At 40.4% G+C, this 18,785-nt stretch overlaps 1 protein-coding gene across 4 annotated transcripts in view; it reads left to right on the top strand.

Moving 5' to 3' along the window:
- Positions 1-18,785, top strand: part of STXBP5 (syntaxin binding protein 5) — a 168,395-nt gene that overhangs the window by 45,683 nt on the left and 103,927 nt on the right. For 3 of the 4 annotated variants that reach the window (XM_077350455.1, XM_077350448.1, XM_077350439.1), the window contains exons 6-7: positions 4,523-4,586; positions 13,508-13,591. In XM_077350455.1, the coding sequence (XP_077206570.1) occupies positions 4,523-4,586; positions 13,508-13,591 (148 nt within the window). Of the gene's footprint in view, positions 1-4,522; positions 4,587-13,507; positions 13,592-18,785 lie in introns of those variants that run through there. The other variant, XM_077350464.1, reaches the window with a different exon arrangement.

Raw genomic sequence — 18,785 nt, 5'->3', positions numbered from 1 at the left:
GTCAAGCCTAAACTCTCCCTAGAAGCTGAAATAACTGGACTACTCTGATCGCATTAAAAGAATCACTGAAAAAGACAATAATGCCAGGAAAAGTTGAAGGAATTCGGAAAAGAGGAAACCAACATTATATGAGTTGAGTCAATAAAGGAAGCCACTGCTTTCAGTTTGCATGAGCTGAGCAAGGATGTTAATGACAGCAAGTTTTGGAGGTCAGAAGCAACCTGATGGCATTTAACACACACATATGTAGGATGCTTGATATAATAAACCTTTGGCTTGTCTTATTTGAGGGATGTTGTATTGATTGCTTCTTAAATCTGGTAAAAATTTAAATCCTGTCCAACATATTGGACTTTCAGAGCACTTTGCCGTAATAGCTCGTTGCCTGAAAATGCAGGTACTTTATCTTTGACTTCTTGTTTCAGTGCTGACATTCCATTTCCAGTACTTTATAAGAGTTCTTTTTTACCTATTATGAAGCAGGTACTGGAGTGTCAATAGAATTCAGATGCACATCTATAAAGAATACTCAACACAACCAGCTGACTGGTTGGATGTGTATCAGTTTCAAAGATGATGCAACTGGATTTCTACCAGTACAAATACCTTAACGCTATTAATTTTTATAGACACAAGATTTTCTTAACTCATTAAATATCTTTTTTTTGTGATTTATTATGACAATTTATCAAAGTGTAACACTACCATACTGTGAATCAGTCCTCTCCATTAACCAGCAGTGATAATTAATCAACAAATGTTATAATTTTAGTTTTAGTTTTAGTAAATATAAATTATTTGACTTATCACAATGAATGAGCAAACAGAAGGTATTTTTCTAAAACCAGGCGATTTTTCTAACGAGTTTGATCGCATGATGTGTCCAAAGTAAGTGAGCTTTAGCCATAATATTAGAAGGGAAGATATTATGGCTAAAGCTCACTTACTTTGGACACATCATGCGATCAAACTCGTTAGAAAAATCATTAATGCTCAGCATGGTCAATAGCAAAAGGAAACGTGGTCAGTAGCCAAAGGATCAGCTGGTTCGACATGATCAAAGCTGACACAGGGATGACCATGAACCAACTAGAAGGTCATTGACAGAGATGCATGGTGGAAAGTTTCTTCCAAAAGCGCCAGGAGCTGGTCCACCATGCCCCTTTCAACTACTTTGCCCAGGAACTCAAGATGTGAGACTGGGTGGTAGCTGGTGGGTTCCCACAGGTCTAGAGATGGCTTCTTCAGAAGAGGGCAAACCACTGATGCCTTGAGCCACTGAGGGAACTCTCCCTTTGATAGGGAGAGGTTCACAATCTTCCTCAGTAGGTTCACTATCCATCAGTTGCCCAACTTGAGCAGCCATGACAGAAAGGGAGCAAGGGCGCAAGTGGTTGCCCTCACTGACCTTAGCAATTTGTCCACTTTGGATATAGAGAGTCATTTGAAGCCATCAAAATCAATACCCCATGATGGCCATGGAGCTTCCAGTTCACATTCTGTATCAACCTAAACAGGCTAGTTTCTCCCTACATTATGAACACTCATAATTGTCAGAATTCTTTTCATTTGATCTAGTTGGTAGTTTTTGGCAAGAAGTTGGACAAGGTAGCCTTGCGCAAATATCATAAATCTTCACCAGTTTCCTTTAACTCCAGCAATTCCTTCTGACAAAACTGATTTCTAGGGTTGAGGAACCTGTCTGGAGTAATAGCCATATAGATTAGTAGGCTTCACTAACAAAGGGGAAGAGGTTAAAGCACTTCTGTATTTTATCAGGAAGCTATGCTGATAGTTCCCATGACCCTGCATATTTGTTTCTTGGGGTTGGAAGGGACCGTTGGTAGAAAGTGAAAACAGGGAAAATCTGTGATTGTCACTTGACAGATCACTGGGCCCAGCGCTCAGTCTAGCTGTGTGGCATGTTGCTGATTGAATCATGACTGAGTATATGGGAAGCTCTAGTTGTGTCTGTGGCCTGGGTCTTCTAGGCAGCAGATGAGGTGGTAAATCTGTATTGTGCTATAGGCACATTTGTCAAAAAGTGTTTCTGTTTTCAAAAGCCTCCATTAGAATTACAGAATCATAGAGTTGGCAGGAATCTCCAGGTTTTTGTGCACATTTCTCCCACAAGCACAAAAAAGGCTTGAAGTTGTGATGAGTTTCTCACTGCATATACCATTGGACCAATAAATAGTGTCTGACTATTTCTAAGACAAAATCTCTCTACTTATGACCCCTTTGTTCATTCAGTTAATTCACATAAAGCAGGAACAGGCACAAGCATGCAGGCTCTGCATCATTGTTGGCTGATTAGTATCGCACGTACATATAGAAGACACAAATCACCTATGCTCCCTCATCATTATTGCAGAGTCTTCAGATATTTTTCATCACAGGTTAAGCACACATGGTGAAGATAAAAGCTTACATGAATAGATATCTAGGCTTACAAGCTGGTGATCATATGGTAGCAAGAGCTGGGGCTGTCATCCTTATAGCTGTTCCTCTTTTCCATATGTTGACTGAATGCATATTCAGGGGTTATATGTAGAAGGCTAGAGTGAGTAGATTGCATATTACTTTGTCATGCAACCTGGAATTCAGGAGGTGCGTCCAGGGCCCAGTCTATGACCCTTTGCTCATTAATCCAGACCTCTCATTGCCCTCAAACATACATACACTTTACCTGGATATCTACCTCCCTTTACACCATCTGAACATATAATTAAAATGGTAAAAGTGTGCTGGGAGGAGTTGGGACTCATCGCCTACCAATCAGGCAGGCTGTCTTGGCTGTTCCAACCGTGATGGGCCATCCATCCAATGAATGACCAATCAGGAGGGATGCCCCTCTCCTGGCCACATACCCCTCCAACTTCTTCCATCTGGAAGAAGTACCAGCCTAGTAAGTGGGATCTAGGCAGTGGGCCTGGGACTGCAGGTCTGTTGGGGGAGGGAAGGCGCCCTCACCAGTACTTGCTCCTGCCCCGAGCAGCCCCAACCTCGGCCTTGCCAGACCTCGGCAGGGCTGCCTGGGGCAGGGAGAGCCTAGCATCCATTGTATTTTTGGATTCAACAGGCTTTTTTGCTAGTCTGGAAATAATCCCATGAACCTGTACCATCCATTCCTCTGATTCAGGCATTTGTCTGGACATCTGAACACATATTAGTACATCTTTTATTTTCTGATCTAGATGCTGTTTTTGTAAATTTGTCCCAACCTGCACTTTTGCTAACTCCAAATTGTCGGTGTGCAGTAGCGAAGCCAGCATGGTGTAGTGGCTAGGAATGTGGACTTCTAATCTGGCGAGCTGGGTTTGTTTCTGCGTTCCCCCAAATGCAACAAGCTGGATGACCTTGAGCTCACCACAGCACTGATAAAGCTGTTCTGCCCAAGCAGTAGTATCAGGGCTCTCTCAGCCTTACCTACCTCACAGGGTGTCTGTTGTGGGGAGAGGAAAGGGAAGGTGAATGTAAGCCGCTTTGAGACTCCTTCGGGTAGAGAAAAGTGGCATATAAGAACCAACTCTTCTTCTATTATTGACACATGAAATTTGCCCCTGCTTTTCTTTCCTTTTTTAGAATTATTTGATGCCCAGTTGCTTAGATCCCTGGCTTTGGAATTGAAACTTGGGTTGGACCTGCGTGGATCGGTAGTTGTAGCAAGTGCTGTCTTCACTGTCTTGCTTTACCTTTAGCCACTTCTTATTGAATAGGCTAACATTTTAGGTGTGTGAATATTTGAAGGAGCTGGGTATGGTGTCTGATATATGGTATTACTGTGAATTCTTTATATTATTTTTATATATGCTTGGAGTGTACTTATCTCCCTAAGTTTTTTTTTTTTTTTTGGACTGTCCAAATTCTCATTATTCGATCTAGCTGACTACTTATCACTTTAAGGACCTTTTTAGCCACTACGTATGCAGCTTCTGGGGACTGGGGGTATTTCTTTAAACTTGATATAGTTCTGCTGTCTGCTCTTTTTAGTTGAGGATACAGAGGCAGTGGAGTCTGCTGCTCCTTTGCACACTAAGTATGAATTTGGGCATAGATTGGAAAGTGAGCCCCGTTTACACTGACACATGTCTTCTGACCGTACATAGTAATGGGTCATTTTTGTGCCATTTGTTGCATGGAACAGAATTTGTCTCACGTTTAAATGATGGTACTGTGCTCTTGAGGGCTGCTTTATACACTGGGAATCTGTATCTTCTACAGTAGGAGTATATTTTAAGCTTATTCACAATTAAGGAAACATTGGTTAACATTTGCTTTTGTTAGTTGCAAGGAACATTCAATCAATAAATGCTTTCATTTATAGACCTCATAAAATTCCCTTACTGGACATATTCTGTTCTCTTTAATAATTCTGGGCTTTTTCTTTACATAGGGACCAATGTCAAAAAAATTGAAAACTCATTTTTGTGATACAGCCGTGTATATATTATAGTAACTGTTACTGTTAATATAATTAATATTTTGATTTATTGTGAATAGATAATGTTTCTATTTTCAGGTCATCCAAGTCTCATCCAGGACCTGTTGTCCATATTAGTGACAATCCAATGGATGAAGGCAAGGTATGATAATTCTGAAACAAGTTAAATAGAAAAATAAATTAAACAACCCTTTAGCGTGTCATCAGTTTTTGGAGTTATAATATTGCAATTAAAACTTTTGAAATAATAACTTGTAAAAAGGGAATTAACAGGGTTGTGTCTGTGAAAAATAATTATATTTAGAAATATAAAACGATAGCAAGTGACACACCACAATTATGTAATCGTGTGTGTGCATGTATGTGTGCATGCAGTCAAAAATTCATCTAAGAGAACATGTGATCTGCATGTGTAAAGCTAGGGAGAAAGCAGTTTGGGTGACTGAACAGAAAAATATCGGGCAGAGAAAAAGTTAATTATTTCTCTACCTTGTTTCTGTTTCACTGTAAGTTCATCTTCCTGGAATTTCATTGTTCTTAAAAAACAGTCACAGCCAACTTATGGCAAACCCGTTATATGTTTGAGGCAAGAGTCTAACATAGTCTACCAAGAGTCTAACATTTCCTTCTTCTGTATAGCAACTCTTGAATTCCTAGTGGTCTCTTTCCAAATGCTTACTACAGTCAACCATTCTTTGCTTAGGAAATCTGACTAGCCATGTGCAAAGCCCCCCCCCTCCCAAAAATAGAAACCCCACATTTTGGGGACTGTTTTAGATTCAGTTCAAATCCAAAGCACCTGAATTGCACTCCTCTTGCTCAGATTTAGCTGGATTGATTCGGCACCATTAAAGTCAATGGACCCATTAAAGTCAACAGGAAAATTTTCCTTTCCATCTATTCTGTAGCACGAGGAGGGTAGAAGTTTGAATTAGAGGCACCAAATTTACAATGTAGCTGAGGTAGCCTCTCCTCCCAAGAACCCCCTAATTTAAAAAAAAAATCGATGAAGGGATCCAATTCCATGGGCACCCAAAGAGCGTGCTCCCATCTGACCTCCATAGTATCTATTGGTGAGGAAAAAAAGATTAATCTTCATTACTTTTATGCAGTCCCACTATGCTGAGGAGCTAGTGAGTTTTTCTCATAGAATTTACCTCCCAGGAGTGCTACCCCTCCACTTTCTGAGGAGGATAGTCACGTGATAAGGGCGGGGCTAGCACTCCTCTCTCAGTCCTTTTTTTGCCGCTGTTGAGAAAGGACATTGTACAACAAGCTGTTACTTCTCTACTTACTTCAGAAAATTTCAGGAACAACTATTGTCAAGCTACACACAAAAACACACATTGCATCCTCCTGACTTCATACTGGTCCAAACAGAAATGGATGCTGGTAAGGGGGCACATTATCTCCCTTTCAAGCATACCAGTTCTGTCCGTAGGTCCACATCTCCACCCAGATGTAGGTCATCTATCCCTAGCAGCTTGGCTGATTTTACCAGACACTCATTGCTAACTGAGGTCTTGGAAGTGATTTATAGCAGCCTGGAAACCATCATAAAATTGTGCTACCAGAATAAATGGAAATGTTTCCAAATTTGGTTTCAGAATCGAAGGTTGGACCCAGTCTCCTGCAACTTCAGTTTGAATACCTGCTTTGTTTAAAACATGTAGTTTTATCTACCATGTCTGTGAAGGTGCATTTGGCAGCTATTTTGCCTGTTCATTAACCTATTGCTGGGGGGGTTGGTGTTTGCTTCCCAGGAAGCGAAGAAATTTATGAAAGGGTTACTGAACATGTATCCCCCTACCATTCCCCCAATACTTCAATGGCGCTTATCCCTGGTTCTTTCCATGTTTATACATAAACCCTTTGAACTATTGGCTATCATATACTTGATGTTTGTTTATTATAAGACTTTTTTTTTAGTAGCTATTGCATCTGCTCAGAGAGTCAGTGAATTAGCTCTCAAGTGAACCTACCTTCACACAATTCCACTTAGGGTCATACTTCACCCATCCATGGGCTCTACCCAAGGTAGTCTCCAGATACTATTTGGGGCAGTCCATCTTCCTACATGTTTTCTTATCTATTCCATCCTCAGACCAGGAATGTCACTATCTTGGTTTAGTCGTTAGAGCGGTGACATCCAGTTTGGTGAGCTGGGTTTGATTCCCTGCTCCCCCACATAAGGTCAGCTGTGGGAACTTGGCCTCCTCACACCACTGATAGAGCTGTTCTAACCATGCAGTAATATCAGGGCTCTCTCAGTCTCATCTACCTCACAGGGTGTCTGTTGTGAGGAGAGGGGAAGGTGATTGTAAGCCACTTTTAGACACCTAGTAGAGAAAAGTGGCATATAAAAACCAGCTCTTCTTCCTTACATACCATGGCTGTTCAGCAAGCACTGCTCTTCTACCTAGAAAGAGTCAAACAATTCAGAGTTGACAACCATCTCTCTATGTGTTTCAAGGGTCCCAACAAGAGAAGAAAGGCTTCCCCACAGGTATTCTCTTGGTGTATAGTATCTGCAATTCAGGTAGCAAATACCCAAGCTAAGGCTACATTTTTGGTTGGTCTTCCACTTGGTGATATCTGCAAGGCTGTTACATGGTCAATGCTTTCAACATTTATAAAATATTACTCTTGACATCAACTCGATAAGTGAAGCTGCAGTAGGGAAAGTGATGTTACCGTAATTCTTCTAACTATGCCTACACTAGGGTTGGGTGCTTTGGATGCTGAAGTGCCCAATACTAGCCTACACCCTCCTACATGGTGAGTGATCTTGCTATTCTTCTCTGTGGATCTGCACAGAAGCCACCAAGGTGAAAACAGGATTGCACTTAATTGTAACTGTTGTTCACTGAGTAGTCTTCTGTGCAGGCACACATCCCTCCCTCTTGCTGTGGGCTCTGTGAATTATTCTATGGATTCAGTAGACCAGTGGCAGGATAGGAGAACTGAGGGAGGAGTGCTAGCTCCTCTGTCATCATTTTGTGCAAGAAATTTCCCATCCTCCTCTGAGAGGGGAGGGGTAGCACTCCTGGAAGCTGAATTAAACGTTTAAAGCTTGCTAGCTTCTCTCTATGGCAGGCCTGAGGAAACGTAGACCCCATGTGTTCCTGAACAGAAGATCATTCAGTGATCAACAGTTACACGTACTTGCAACCCTGTGTTTTCTGTTCTTGACTCACCTTTGGAAACAATGGAGGTTAAATGGGGAACCCTCTTTGGATGCCTGTAGAATTGGTCACATGGTCCAATAATTTTGAAACTTGGGGGTTCTTTTGAGGGAGACGCTCTTGCAGTACCCACCTAGAACAAAGAATAGACAGGAAAGGAAAGTCCCTTTAAGCTGCCCAATCTCCACATGTATGGTTTGCGCCTGAATTGCTGCTTGGCCATTTGACCAAGGCTACTTCGGGCAGCTTAACTTCAGGGAAAGGTTGATTCAGACTGGATTAGTTCAGAAAGTGTCCGAATCAAGATTGATTCAGGTACTATATCCAAACAGAACTGCACATGGTTAGAGCTAACAAGATTAGCCTAGTCTGAGCCATCCAGGTCAGAGCTCCAAATAGCTGCATGTACAGCCATTTTTCTTAAATAACAACTTACCCTGCCACATGACAATTTTCTTTCAAACTGTAGAGACCTTCAAAAGCACTTTGTGAAATAGCAGACTCATGTCTGCTGTTTTGCAGTTTAAAGGAATAGAAAAAGCTTGGAGTAGCTTTTTGCATTCTTGTTATAATAAATAAGTATTTACAGTTATTGCTTGTAAGGAGTGTGGGTGTTTCGAAATATTTTCTGCAATTTGGTGTATCACTATTGAGAGTATGTAGGAGTTACTTTTGTAAGGTTCCTAGTACAGGCTCTTCTAGAATATACTTTCTTTATATGCAAGAGGCCTTTGTAAAAAATGTAACAGCCCATATAATGGAAAAGGATTGTAGTCTATGGCAATGATTATTATAGGCAACATCTTGCTTTTATTGCATTATTTTATACCTTGCAACGCAAGGTATGCATTGGTATGCCTTGCGTTAGTTTGTTTGCTTTGTTCCCTGGTTCTGTAAACCCTGATCCTATTGCAGTGTCTGTTGGTTGTCTTATGCTTTCTGTTATCACTGCTATCTCCTATAATCTGCCTTGATTCTCAGCAAGAAGCTCCCTTGTGTGTGTAAAACCAGTCTAGTCTCATCCCTCACATACTGTTTTCTGCACACAGGTTATGTATTATGTGCAACAGAATTTATATATACAATAGTGTACCAGTAGACAGTTTACATTTTCTGGGATGTATTGAAACAAGTGCTTTTTATGCACATCTGATTTGGCTGTTTAATCTTCTTTGCCCTTGTTAGCAGCAAGTGAATAATTTAGCACTAAAACTAAATCTTAATCCAATTGTGAGGTGAAAGTACTGCAGATGACGCTTAGTGCTCTAAGATGAAAAGTAAACAGACCAGGATAGGGAAGAGGATAGTGGAGCACCAGATGTGCACCGATCAACTATGCAGATCAGCTTCTGCCATATTTGGAACTCTTCAGAGTAATAAATCAAATTATACCTTGTAAACTATCTGGAAAATCCAGTTTCATACATGGAATCTAGGTGTGGCTTGTAAACAAATGTTAAGTGGCAGCAGCATACTTTGTATTGGCTTTTAGTGCTAGTATTTTACATGATTATATTTACATCACTGTTGAGATAGTGGGGGGAGACTCCCAGGTAAGACAGAAATGTCATGTGTTACACATACGTACACACATACCAATAAGTAAGTAAAATGCCAAGCAGTTGTTCACAAACTTCATATTTTGGCATGGAGAACTTCCCATCTTGCTGTGTCCTACCTCTGAAGATACCAGCCACAGTTACTAGCAAAACATCAGTGACTAAAACTAGCAGACCATAGCCACACAACCCTGAAAACCCACAACAACCAGATTGACTCTGGCCATGAAAGCCTTCAACAATTCATTTTGATTAGTTTAATTTTCAAAAAAGGAGAAATATGGTGGTAGCTTGTATAATTACTAATGCTAAAGGTAAAGGTATCCCTTGTGCAAACACTGGGTCATGTCTGACTCTTGGGGTGACGCCCTCTAGCGTTTTCATGGCACACTCAATACAGGGTGGTTTGCCAGTGCCTTCCCCAGTCATTACCGTTTACCCCTCAGCAAGCTGGGTACTCATTTTACCGACCTCGGAAGGATGGAAGGCTGAGTCAACCTTGAGCCGGATGCTGGGATTGAACTCCCAGCCTCATGGTCAGAGCTTTCAGACTGCACGTCTGCTGCCTTACCACTCTGCGCCACAAGAGACCCTAATGCTGAGTCCATGAGAATTAGGAGAAAACTTAAGTTTGTTTCTGTTTTACTTTGTCATGTGTCCAGGCTCTGTAAATTCCCTAGCTTCAGCATATAAAAATGAGATCTCTCATTTCATCGTGTGTCTCACTGTGCAGCCCCACATTGGGACTGTGCATGCACAGGCCAGCTGCGGAACATTTTTTCTAGCCTAAAAGCTCCAAAGGAGGCACTCACTGATCTGATCACACATGTGCAGGCTTCCCTACTGATCAGGTCACCTGACTTAAGGGCTGAGCACTCCCATCCCTCAGTTACTTTTTTGCTGCAGCAAAGAGTGGGTGTATTTTTAGTTGCTCCAGCTAGTTGCAGACTTTGTTTTTTCTTTTCTTGAGATGGCTTCCAAAATTGTCTTTAAGAAATGTTGTCCGTGTGCGGTGAAAATGCTACACTCTGACGAGCATGATAGATGCCCCCTATACTTGGGAGAAGGATTTAACATCTCCTTGTGTCCCGTGTGCCAAAAATTTGCCTACCCAGACTCCTGCCACTAGTCAGTCAGAGCAGAGGTCCATGTTGGAGCCTTTGTTAAAGAAGGTTTGCAAGTTGAAACATAAGGAGAAGTCAGATCACAAGAGGACCACTGCTTTATCTTAACCAGTAGGCATTTCTGTATGAGTACCACCCATAGTACTAGCTACACCTCTACCACATACAGTTCCTGTAAATGCCTGTGTGCTGGATGAAAAAGCCAGAGTTGAACCCAGTGATTCGAAGACTAGCATCCCAATCCCCCTGTTCTCAATCAGCAAGCTATGGGAGACTGGAACAACACGATTTGAGATTATGAGTTCATGCTGACTGTTGACTTTGGTGAGGACCTCTCAGTTCTGGGATTGATCCACACCCAATATGAAGACAGAAGACAAACTGTCAGATCCTGTCAGAGACAGTTGAGAATCTGCCTCAGATCTCTCCAATGATGACACTATTGCTGAACCAGCCTCAGTGTTGCCAAGTGAAGAAACAAGAGAAAAGGTTGAAAATCTCTCATTTGAGAAAACAAATTTATTTGTCCATTCTACGGACAAGTTCTTGTTGACACTTAAAAAGAACAGATAATCCGATCGCTACGTCAACTCCTTTGGTAGTCAAAATTTTTCAGGTTCCTATAGACTCTGACATCAAACTCCATCATCTTTCCAGTATCCTTCTAGATAGCACCAGGGGACTTTTCATAGGCAGAAGCACCAGCAATGCCGAAGACCACCAGCACAAGCCCCCCAACAGGGAATCTCAGGCCTCCTCTCAAAAATTCTGATTCATAGAACCAAGAGGCACTCCAGAATGCAGTTCCAGGACAGGCTTTCCCATTTTGTTGCCACTTGTTACGAACTTGTGGTACGTTTGATCATCTATTCCAGTTACAAATTTCAGTTTAATTCAGTTCATGTATTAGAAGATTGTTTGCCAATGATAACCTGTTCCCTAACTTGGCTCTCCAGCTTCAGGATCCCCTTTCTAAAGGGGCTATGGAGCCTGTTCCTGAAGATTTGAACTTGTTCGTTTTTTGTTTGAGATATTTCTTAGTGGATAAAAAGGATGGATATTTACATCCTGTTTTGGTCCCTGTGGTTTAAATAAATGCTTAATGATTTAAACATTCCATGTGGAACTTTCCCATGGAACTTGATTTGTGGTTTTAGACCTTAAAGGTGTCTATTTCTGTATTTCTATCCATAGGCACTATAAAAATTTTCTTAGGTTAAGTTACGGGCACCAGATTTTCCAAAACTCAGTCCTTCCCTTTGGTCTGGCCATGGCCCTCCTCAATCTTCACTAAATGCATGGCAGTAGTAGTGGCTGACTTCAGACTGCACCTCAGACATACCCATATTTAGAAGACTGGTTCCTGGTGGGTGCCTCTCCTGGCAAACTTTCAGAGCAAGTTCAGTTTACACTTGCCCTTTGTGACAAGTTGGGTTTGATTGTTAACCTAGTTGACATGATTAGAACCGACCCAATCAGCTGATTTTATTGGTGCCTTGTTCAATTCAGTTCAGGATCAGTTATTCCTTCTTCCAACCTGAGTCAAGTCAATCCAGATCATGGTTTGGTCGTTTCTTTGGAACTGATGGCAGTCAGCATCTTCCATACAGTGTCGCCTGGGCCTCGGCCTCTCCGCCATGAGCCCTCACACCTGTTTATGTATGAAATCACTTCAGCAGTGGTTTTTTCAAGTGTTTGAGCCCTTTTAGCATCAGCCCTACTGTCATTTTGCAGCCCCAAGGTTAATCCTGAGATTCCTATACTAGTGGTTGAATGCAGCCCATTTGTTGGTTGGTATCCCATTTGGCCAGTGGTCACCTAGGATCATCCTCATCATGGATGCCTCCTTGGAGGGCTGGGGTGTACATTGTGAAGGAAGAGAGTCCCAAGGCCATTGGTTACCACATTAGTCTTTTGAGCATATAAATTTGCTTGACTTAAGAGCAGTTCGTTTAGCCTTAACAGATTTGGGCAAGAGAAGAAACTTTTATGAAACACTATGCATTGGATCTTCAGACTATAGATGATACACATTTTGGGACCGCAGTGCTTCACTCACTGTTCAAATGAGGGACTCTACACCCTTTCTTCAGGTATATCAGCTTGCTATGATCTGAATGTGGGCTGCACAGCAAGACAGACGATGAAATGAGAGTTGCTTACCTGTAACTGTTGTTCATTGACGTCTTGTGTGCAGACACACATTCCCTCTCTTCCTACCCTGTTGGGAGCCCTCAATTGTTGTTCGAAATTTTTAAAACTTATTTGGGTTTATGATGGCAGTGGAAACTGAGGGATGAGGGCAGGTGACCTGATGGGCAGGAATGTCAGCGCATGCATGATCAGGTCGGCAGGCACCACCTTCGGAACTTTTAATTTAGAAAAAATGTTCCGCAGCTGGCCTGTGCACACAATGTGTGTCAACGTACAAGATGTTGATGAACAACACTTACAGGCAATCAATACGGTTTTTGCAATGCTAGAGTATTGTTAGGAATAGTATATTGTGCTTAGGTGGTTATCCTCAGCACTTCTATACTAAGGCAGCAAACCTAGAATTAGGCCACATATTTTGAAGTGACTTTATTCAAAGATTAATATTTTCTGTGTTTTTTCTTTTTATTTATTTATTTTTAAATGTATTTAATTTTTTTTAACACAGAAATTGACAACATACACAAAACCGCCACCCTGAAACTTCAATTAGCTATTTCAGTTGTTTATTTCTTTTACCTAACCTACTATGACAACTCAACTCCTTTAGCTCTAGTCCCTGGCGTCTAATACATCAGTAGTCTACACATATTACAATACGGAACATTTGTCAGATAATTCATCAGATCAAGCCAAATTATAATCTTCCTTCTTTTCCCCCTTTAAGTACTTTAATGTTGTTAGTTAATTTTTCCAAAAACATAACCTGCTTTAACTTATTTTGCCAGTTATCCACTGAAATGCTTTCTGCATTCTTCCAATTTGTGGCAATCACCATCCTGGCTGCTGCAATAAGAAAATTTACCATAATTTTGTGTTTACACTGAGTGTTACCATCCATGAGCATATTAAGTGGAGGAAATTGAACTGAAGGCATTAATTTCTCTTTTATATTTTTTCCAATTTCTATAAAAATTATTTCTAAAACAATGTTTTTACAGGGCATTCCCATCACATGTGAATAATATTTTCTTTTTACAGCTGCTGATTGGTTTTGAATCTGGAACAGTAGCATTATGGGACCTCAAGTCAAAGAAGGCAGATTACAGATACACACATGATGAGGTAAGAGAAATCAAGCTGCTTTTTTCTTTGTTCGTGCTATCATAATTACATTGACATGATTGGAATGAATGCAGTTTAGTTTCAGAAATACAATCTTAACCTGACATTTGGGCTCTAAAGGCCCACTAAATGATTATGGTAAGAAACCTAATATTTGTGTGTCAGTAACTTGTAGAGCCTCTTGTGTAGCCTCTTGTGTAGAGCCTTCTGTGGCGCAAACCGGTAAGGCAGCAGACTTGCAGTCTGAAAGCTCTGCCCATGAGGCTGGGAGTTCAATCCCAGCAGCCGGCTCAAGGTTGACTCAGCCTTCCATCCTTCCAAGGTCAGTAAAATGAGTACCCAGCTTGCTGGGGGGTAAACGGTAATGACTGGGGAAGGCACTGGCAAACCACCCCGTATTGAGTCTGCCATGAAAACGCTAGAGGGCGTCACCCCAAGGGTCAGGCATGACTCGGTGCTTGCACAGGGGATACCTTTACCTTTACCTTGCTCATGTTTATATAAAATATATGAGACTGAGAATACAGTTCTCTCAGACAGCTTGCTCTGCAGCTGTTCTAGAATCAGTGAAAGAGGGAAGTGAGTACAAATTTTCCAAGTTCTTCTCCTTTGTATCTGTCAGTGTTACATAGAATTTTGTCCTTAATGCTTTTTCCAACCCTTAGCAGTTCTTTGTGGCCCCAGGCTGCTGGATTGGGAGAGAAAAGAAAGATCTCCTTCTGGTTCATATGACCCAGGACTATGTTTGGTGCTTGCTGCAATACATTGTGATGTGTATTGGTGCTGGCCATATGCCATAAACCCATAACCATATATGCTTAATAGACCTTGAACCACTTCCATTCCTGTTTATGATGGGAAATACACATATTTGTATTATCTTAAATTACTTATTTATGCATCTCTTGTGATTGTGAACTCATAGCTGAAGAATTCCTGGAGTATTAGCAGTCGTGCTCGGGGAAGGGAATGACCTCAGCAGGATATAATGCCATATAGTCCACCCCCAAAGCAGTCATTTTCTTCAGGGGAACTGATTATTCTAGTTTGCAGATCACTTGTAATTCTGGGAGATATCCAGGCCCCTCCATCCTCCCCAGAAGGTGGCAGCCGTAGCACCTCTTCAGTAATACCATGTTCCGTCTTCTTATTCCAAATATACCTTGGGCAAATCACATGTACTCAGTCTAACCTACCTTACAATGGTTTTTTTTGGGCGGGGGGATAACATGGAAGAAGAGAGAATGTTATAAACTTTAGTGAGTCTCCATTGGGGAGAAAAATGGGAATAAATGGGATTTATTTAAATAAATAAATCACACTTTCCAAACAAGTCATACCAGTGAAATAGTCACAGATTCAAGTAATCCATGATGTAAATCTCACAGCTTTTGATTGCCAGGAAAACTGGCACTTTCTTTTCTATATGCTTCTAAATCCTCAGAGAAGATTGCACAAACAGTGATTCAGGTATTTCCCAATCCCAGCTCCTATTTCTGATGTATTTGGGACACTTTAATTCTTCCCACAGATTTGGAAAAGGGTCACGCATAATGAGTCTTTGAAATTTCCCCTCAGTGGTTCATATAAAAAGGGTGGAAGTCACAGTTGACGTTGTGTCTTTTCTGTGGAAAAGCACCTTCTCTGGCTATAATTGTTAAGAGATTTTGTTTGGGAATCAGGATTCTCATGTTCAAAATTGAGAAGGGAGGAAACTGATGCAAAAGTGATATAGCCATATAGTAGTATATCTTCATATTTCTGTCATCATACATTCTTCAGTATTCATTTAGTTGCAAGATACAACACTTTATGCACTTTACAGTTAAAGTCTTGTGATGGGGACCATTGCTAAGACTGCTTTTAAATTATCCTTCCCATGTAAAAATTAAAAAAAGTATGTTTTAATGACTTTGCCACTTTTCTTATGTTCTAATCCAAATGTATATCTCTTGATCATGAATGTCCCACTTAACATAGTCATTCTAAGTTGCAATAGTAAGCAAGCTGCGGAGGATTGTTCTTGGAGAATATGAGGTTGACTGGATTCCAGGGAGCTGTATAATACTTAGACACTGCTTTAAATGTCATTCTACCAGACAGCTAATAGAACTGTGAAGTAGATGCTTATCCTTAGTAATTGATAGGATGACCTCTGTCAGTGGTCAAAAACAGATGTAGAAGTGTTGCTTAAAGCACGTCCAAACAGATTAGGCTTCTTTAAGGCTGTGCACCAAGCTGTATTCCCCTCTGTAATTCTGTATACAAAGTGCTGTGCAGTTGAATTGTTTTTAGTTAATTTTGGGTCATTGCTTAATGACTGAAGTACATTCTCTTCACAGAGATCCATTTGATAAATCGTTATCGTTGTTTGCTCAATTTGGAACATTGTACTGAAATTATATAGTTATAATAGAGTTATAACTGTATATGGGATTGGTTTGGAAGGCTGCTTGCGACCAGCTTGTCAACTGAATTCATATCCTTTTAGGATAATGAAGCCATGGATTAACTGTATATTTATTATTACTTGAATGTTGAGTGAGACAGATATTACTCTCATTGTTGTATCTATCACATTTTATTTCTTTTCTTCCTTCTCTCTTGTCCCGTTAATCCCTACAACTAGGGATGCTCAGAGTTGTCTTATTTCAGCTCAGGTCCCATTTGCTGAATTTTTTAAAATGATGACATTTATTTCAGCCTGTTCATGGCTGTCTGGTGGGTTGTTTCCCTGTACTCCTGGATATTTGGCAACTGTGGCCACCATTTCCCCTGTATTTCCAATTGAAATTGGTAATTGTAATGTTTAAATTGGTAATTCTAATGTTGAAAGCCCCCTCATGGATGCTGCACACCTTAATGTTGTGAGGGGGGTTGTTGGCCATGGAAGGATTTCCTGAATAGGTGGGTGTTAATTAATTTTGTAATTCATGTTTTAAATTTGTTAAACATTTATTGGGTGATATGACCATATATGATTATATTGATCCCCCCCCCACCCAAAATGGCCAATGATGGGCCTGGAGGGGATGGGGAGGGGCCCTCAGTGGGCATGTATGCAGCTATGCTTCCCAACTATATTCTGCACCACACCACTTCTGAGGTTTCTCAAAGCCTGAAGAATATTTAATGGGTTTCTTAATGATACAAAAGTTGAGAAAGGCTGTTGTAAGGAGTTTAAACTTTCTCAATTGACTGTACTCCTAATAAAGTTACTGAAGGATAGTTACTCAGCTAGTCACAGCTGAGAACTAGACTAAGATGCATCCACCCCCTTCAAGAATCAACAGCCACATCAGCAGAAGAAAATGGACAGTTCTGATGGGTGTTGGAGGAATTCTTGAAGGATAGCTATGGAGCAGTAACAGTAGTATAAGGTGACACTGGTGGAGGATCAGTCATAGATAAAGACAGTGACCCTTCAGCTAGCCATGGATAGTACTGCATTGTACTGCATAGAAGAAGGCAATGGTAATCCACTTTGTACCTAGTCTTGATGAAAGATCCAAATTCAAAAAGTTACACTGCTGGAAGACAGGACCTCCAGATCAGATAGTATAAGTAGTACCACTTCTGATAATCTCATACTTTGAAAACCCTATGATGAGACAATACAAAATGAAGAAAAATATAATGGATGGCACTCAATTACCTACTGGGGAAGAGCAGAGGACAAGTACGAATAATGCTATTCTTAATGAAGCAATAATATTAAAACCAAAAGAACATTCAGTCATTGATGTGAATGGATACAAAAGGAATGTCCAATGCTGTTTGATTCCTTTACTGGGAACAAGGAATGTAAGAAGTATAAATCAAGGTAAGCTTAGAATTGTTAAATGAAAATAATTAAAGTGGACTAAATTAGGACATTTTTAATCAAAAAAATTCAAAGTGTTTTACTGGGGAAATGGCAAACACAGAAGAAATGGATTCACCTGAATAGTGAGGCAAGATGTCTCACAAGCCATCAGGGGCTATAATATCAGTCAGACATCATGGAAAGCCTATCAAAATAGCCATCATTCAAGTTTATGTCCCAGCTACAGATTATGAAGATCAAGAAATTGAATACTTCTATGCAAGTGTCCAGGAAGAAATTGACCACACTCCTAAACAAGATGTTCTGATAATCATAGGTGACTGGAACACGAAAGTGAGGAAAACCAGAATAAAACATTGTTGGGAAATCTGGGCTGGAAGCATGAAATGAAGCAGAAGAACAACTTACAGAATTCTGTGAAGACAACAATTTGTTCATGTTGACCACATTTCAGGGAGTCAACCAAATGATTGTCTATGTGGACATTGCCAGATGGCCAATGTGAAAATCAGATAGGTTACATAATTTGAAACCGACCAGAAGCTTATTGTACTGCAGTTCATGGATTGTTAATTTCAACAATTAGAATCATGCTGACAAAATTTACCAAATTTACCAAAATTTACCAAAACATTCATAGTGCAATAGTGCCATAGTGCATAGTGCCAAAGTGCAATCTAAACTACATTTCTGAAGTTTAAAGACCATGTAAAGAACAGGTTTGCATTACTAACGTAAAGTGAGCAGAAATCAGTAGAATTAGAGATTGAACCCAGAAAGAATGCACAAAAACTATTCTTGTAGCCAAAAGAAATGAAAAGCCTTGATTGATGACTGACGAACCCTTAAAATGACTAAAGACAGATGAGAAGCAAAAGTTAAAGGTGGCAAAAATAGAACTAGAAATCTAAATGCAGCATCCCAATGACTTCTGGTTCCATAGATTATAACAATGATCATTGACAGTGTGGATTGTGAAAAGCTGTGGTTGGTTTTAAAGAAATGCATGTGCCACAACTTCTGATTGTTTTGATGCACAACCTGTACTCTAGACAAAAGGTTACTGTTAAGGCAGCAAGTGAACAAACAGAATGGTTTCCTTTCTGCAGAGGTGTCGAACTGGGATGTATTTTATCTCCCTATCTTTTCAATCTATATACAGAACATATCATAAGGAAAGCTGGATTAGATTTAGATGAAATTGGAGTGAAAATTGGTGGAAAGCACAGTAAAGTTTGAGATTTAATTATTATTTAAACTTCTATTCCACCCTCTCTTAACAGACTGCAGATGCAGATGACACCATAATATTGGCAGAAAATAGTGAAGAAACAACAGTGAATGAAGTTAAACAGAAAGTGCCAAAAC

The sequence above is a fragment of the Paroedura picta genome, chromosome 1 (assembly GCF_049243985.1).
Source record: "Paroedura picta isolate Pp20150507F chromosome 1, Ppicta_v3.0, whole genome shotgun sequence".
NCBI classification, from domain to species: domain Eukaryota; kingdom Metazoa; phylum Chordata; class Lepidosauria; order Squamata; family Gekkonidae; genus Paroedura; species Paroedura picta.
The sequence above is the reverse complement of the archived record's forward strand: the minus strand, read 5'-3'. Positions and strand labels throughout refer to the sequence as shown.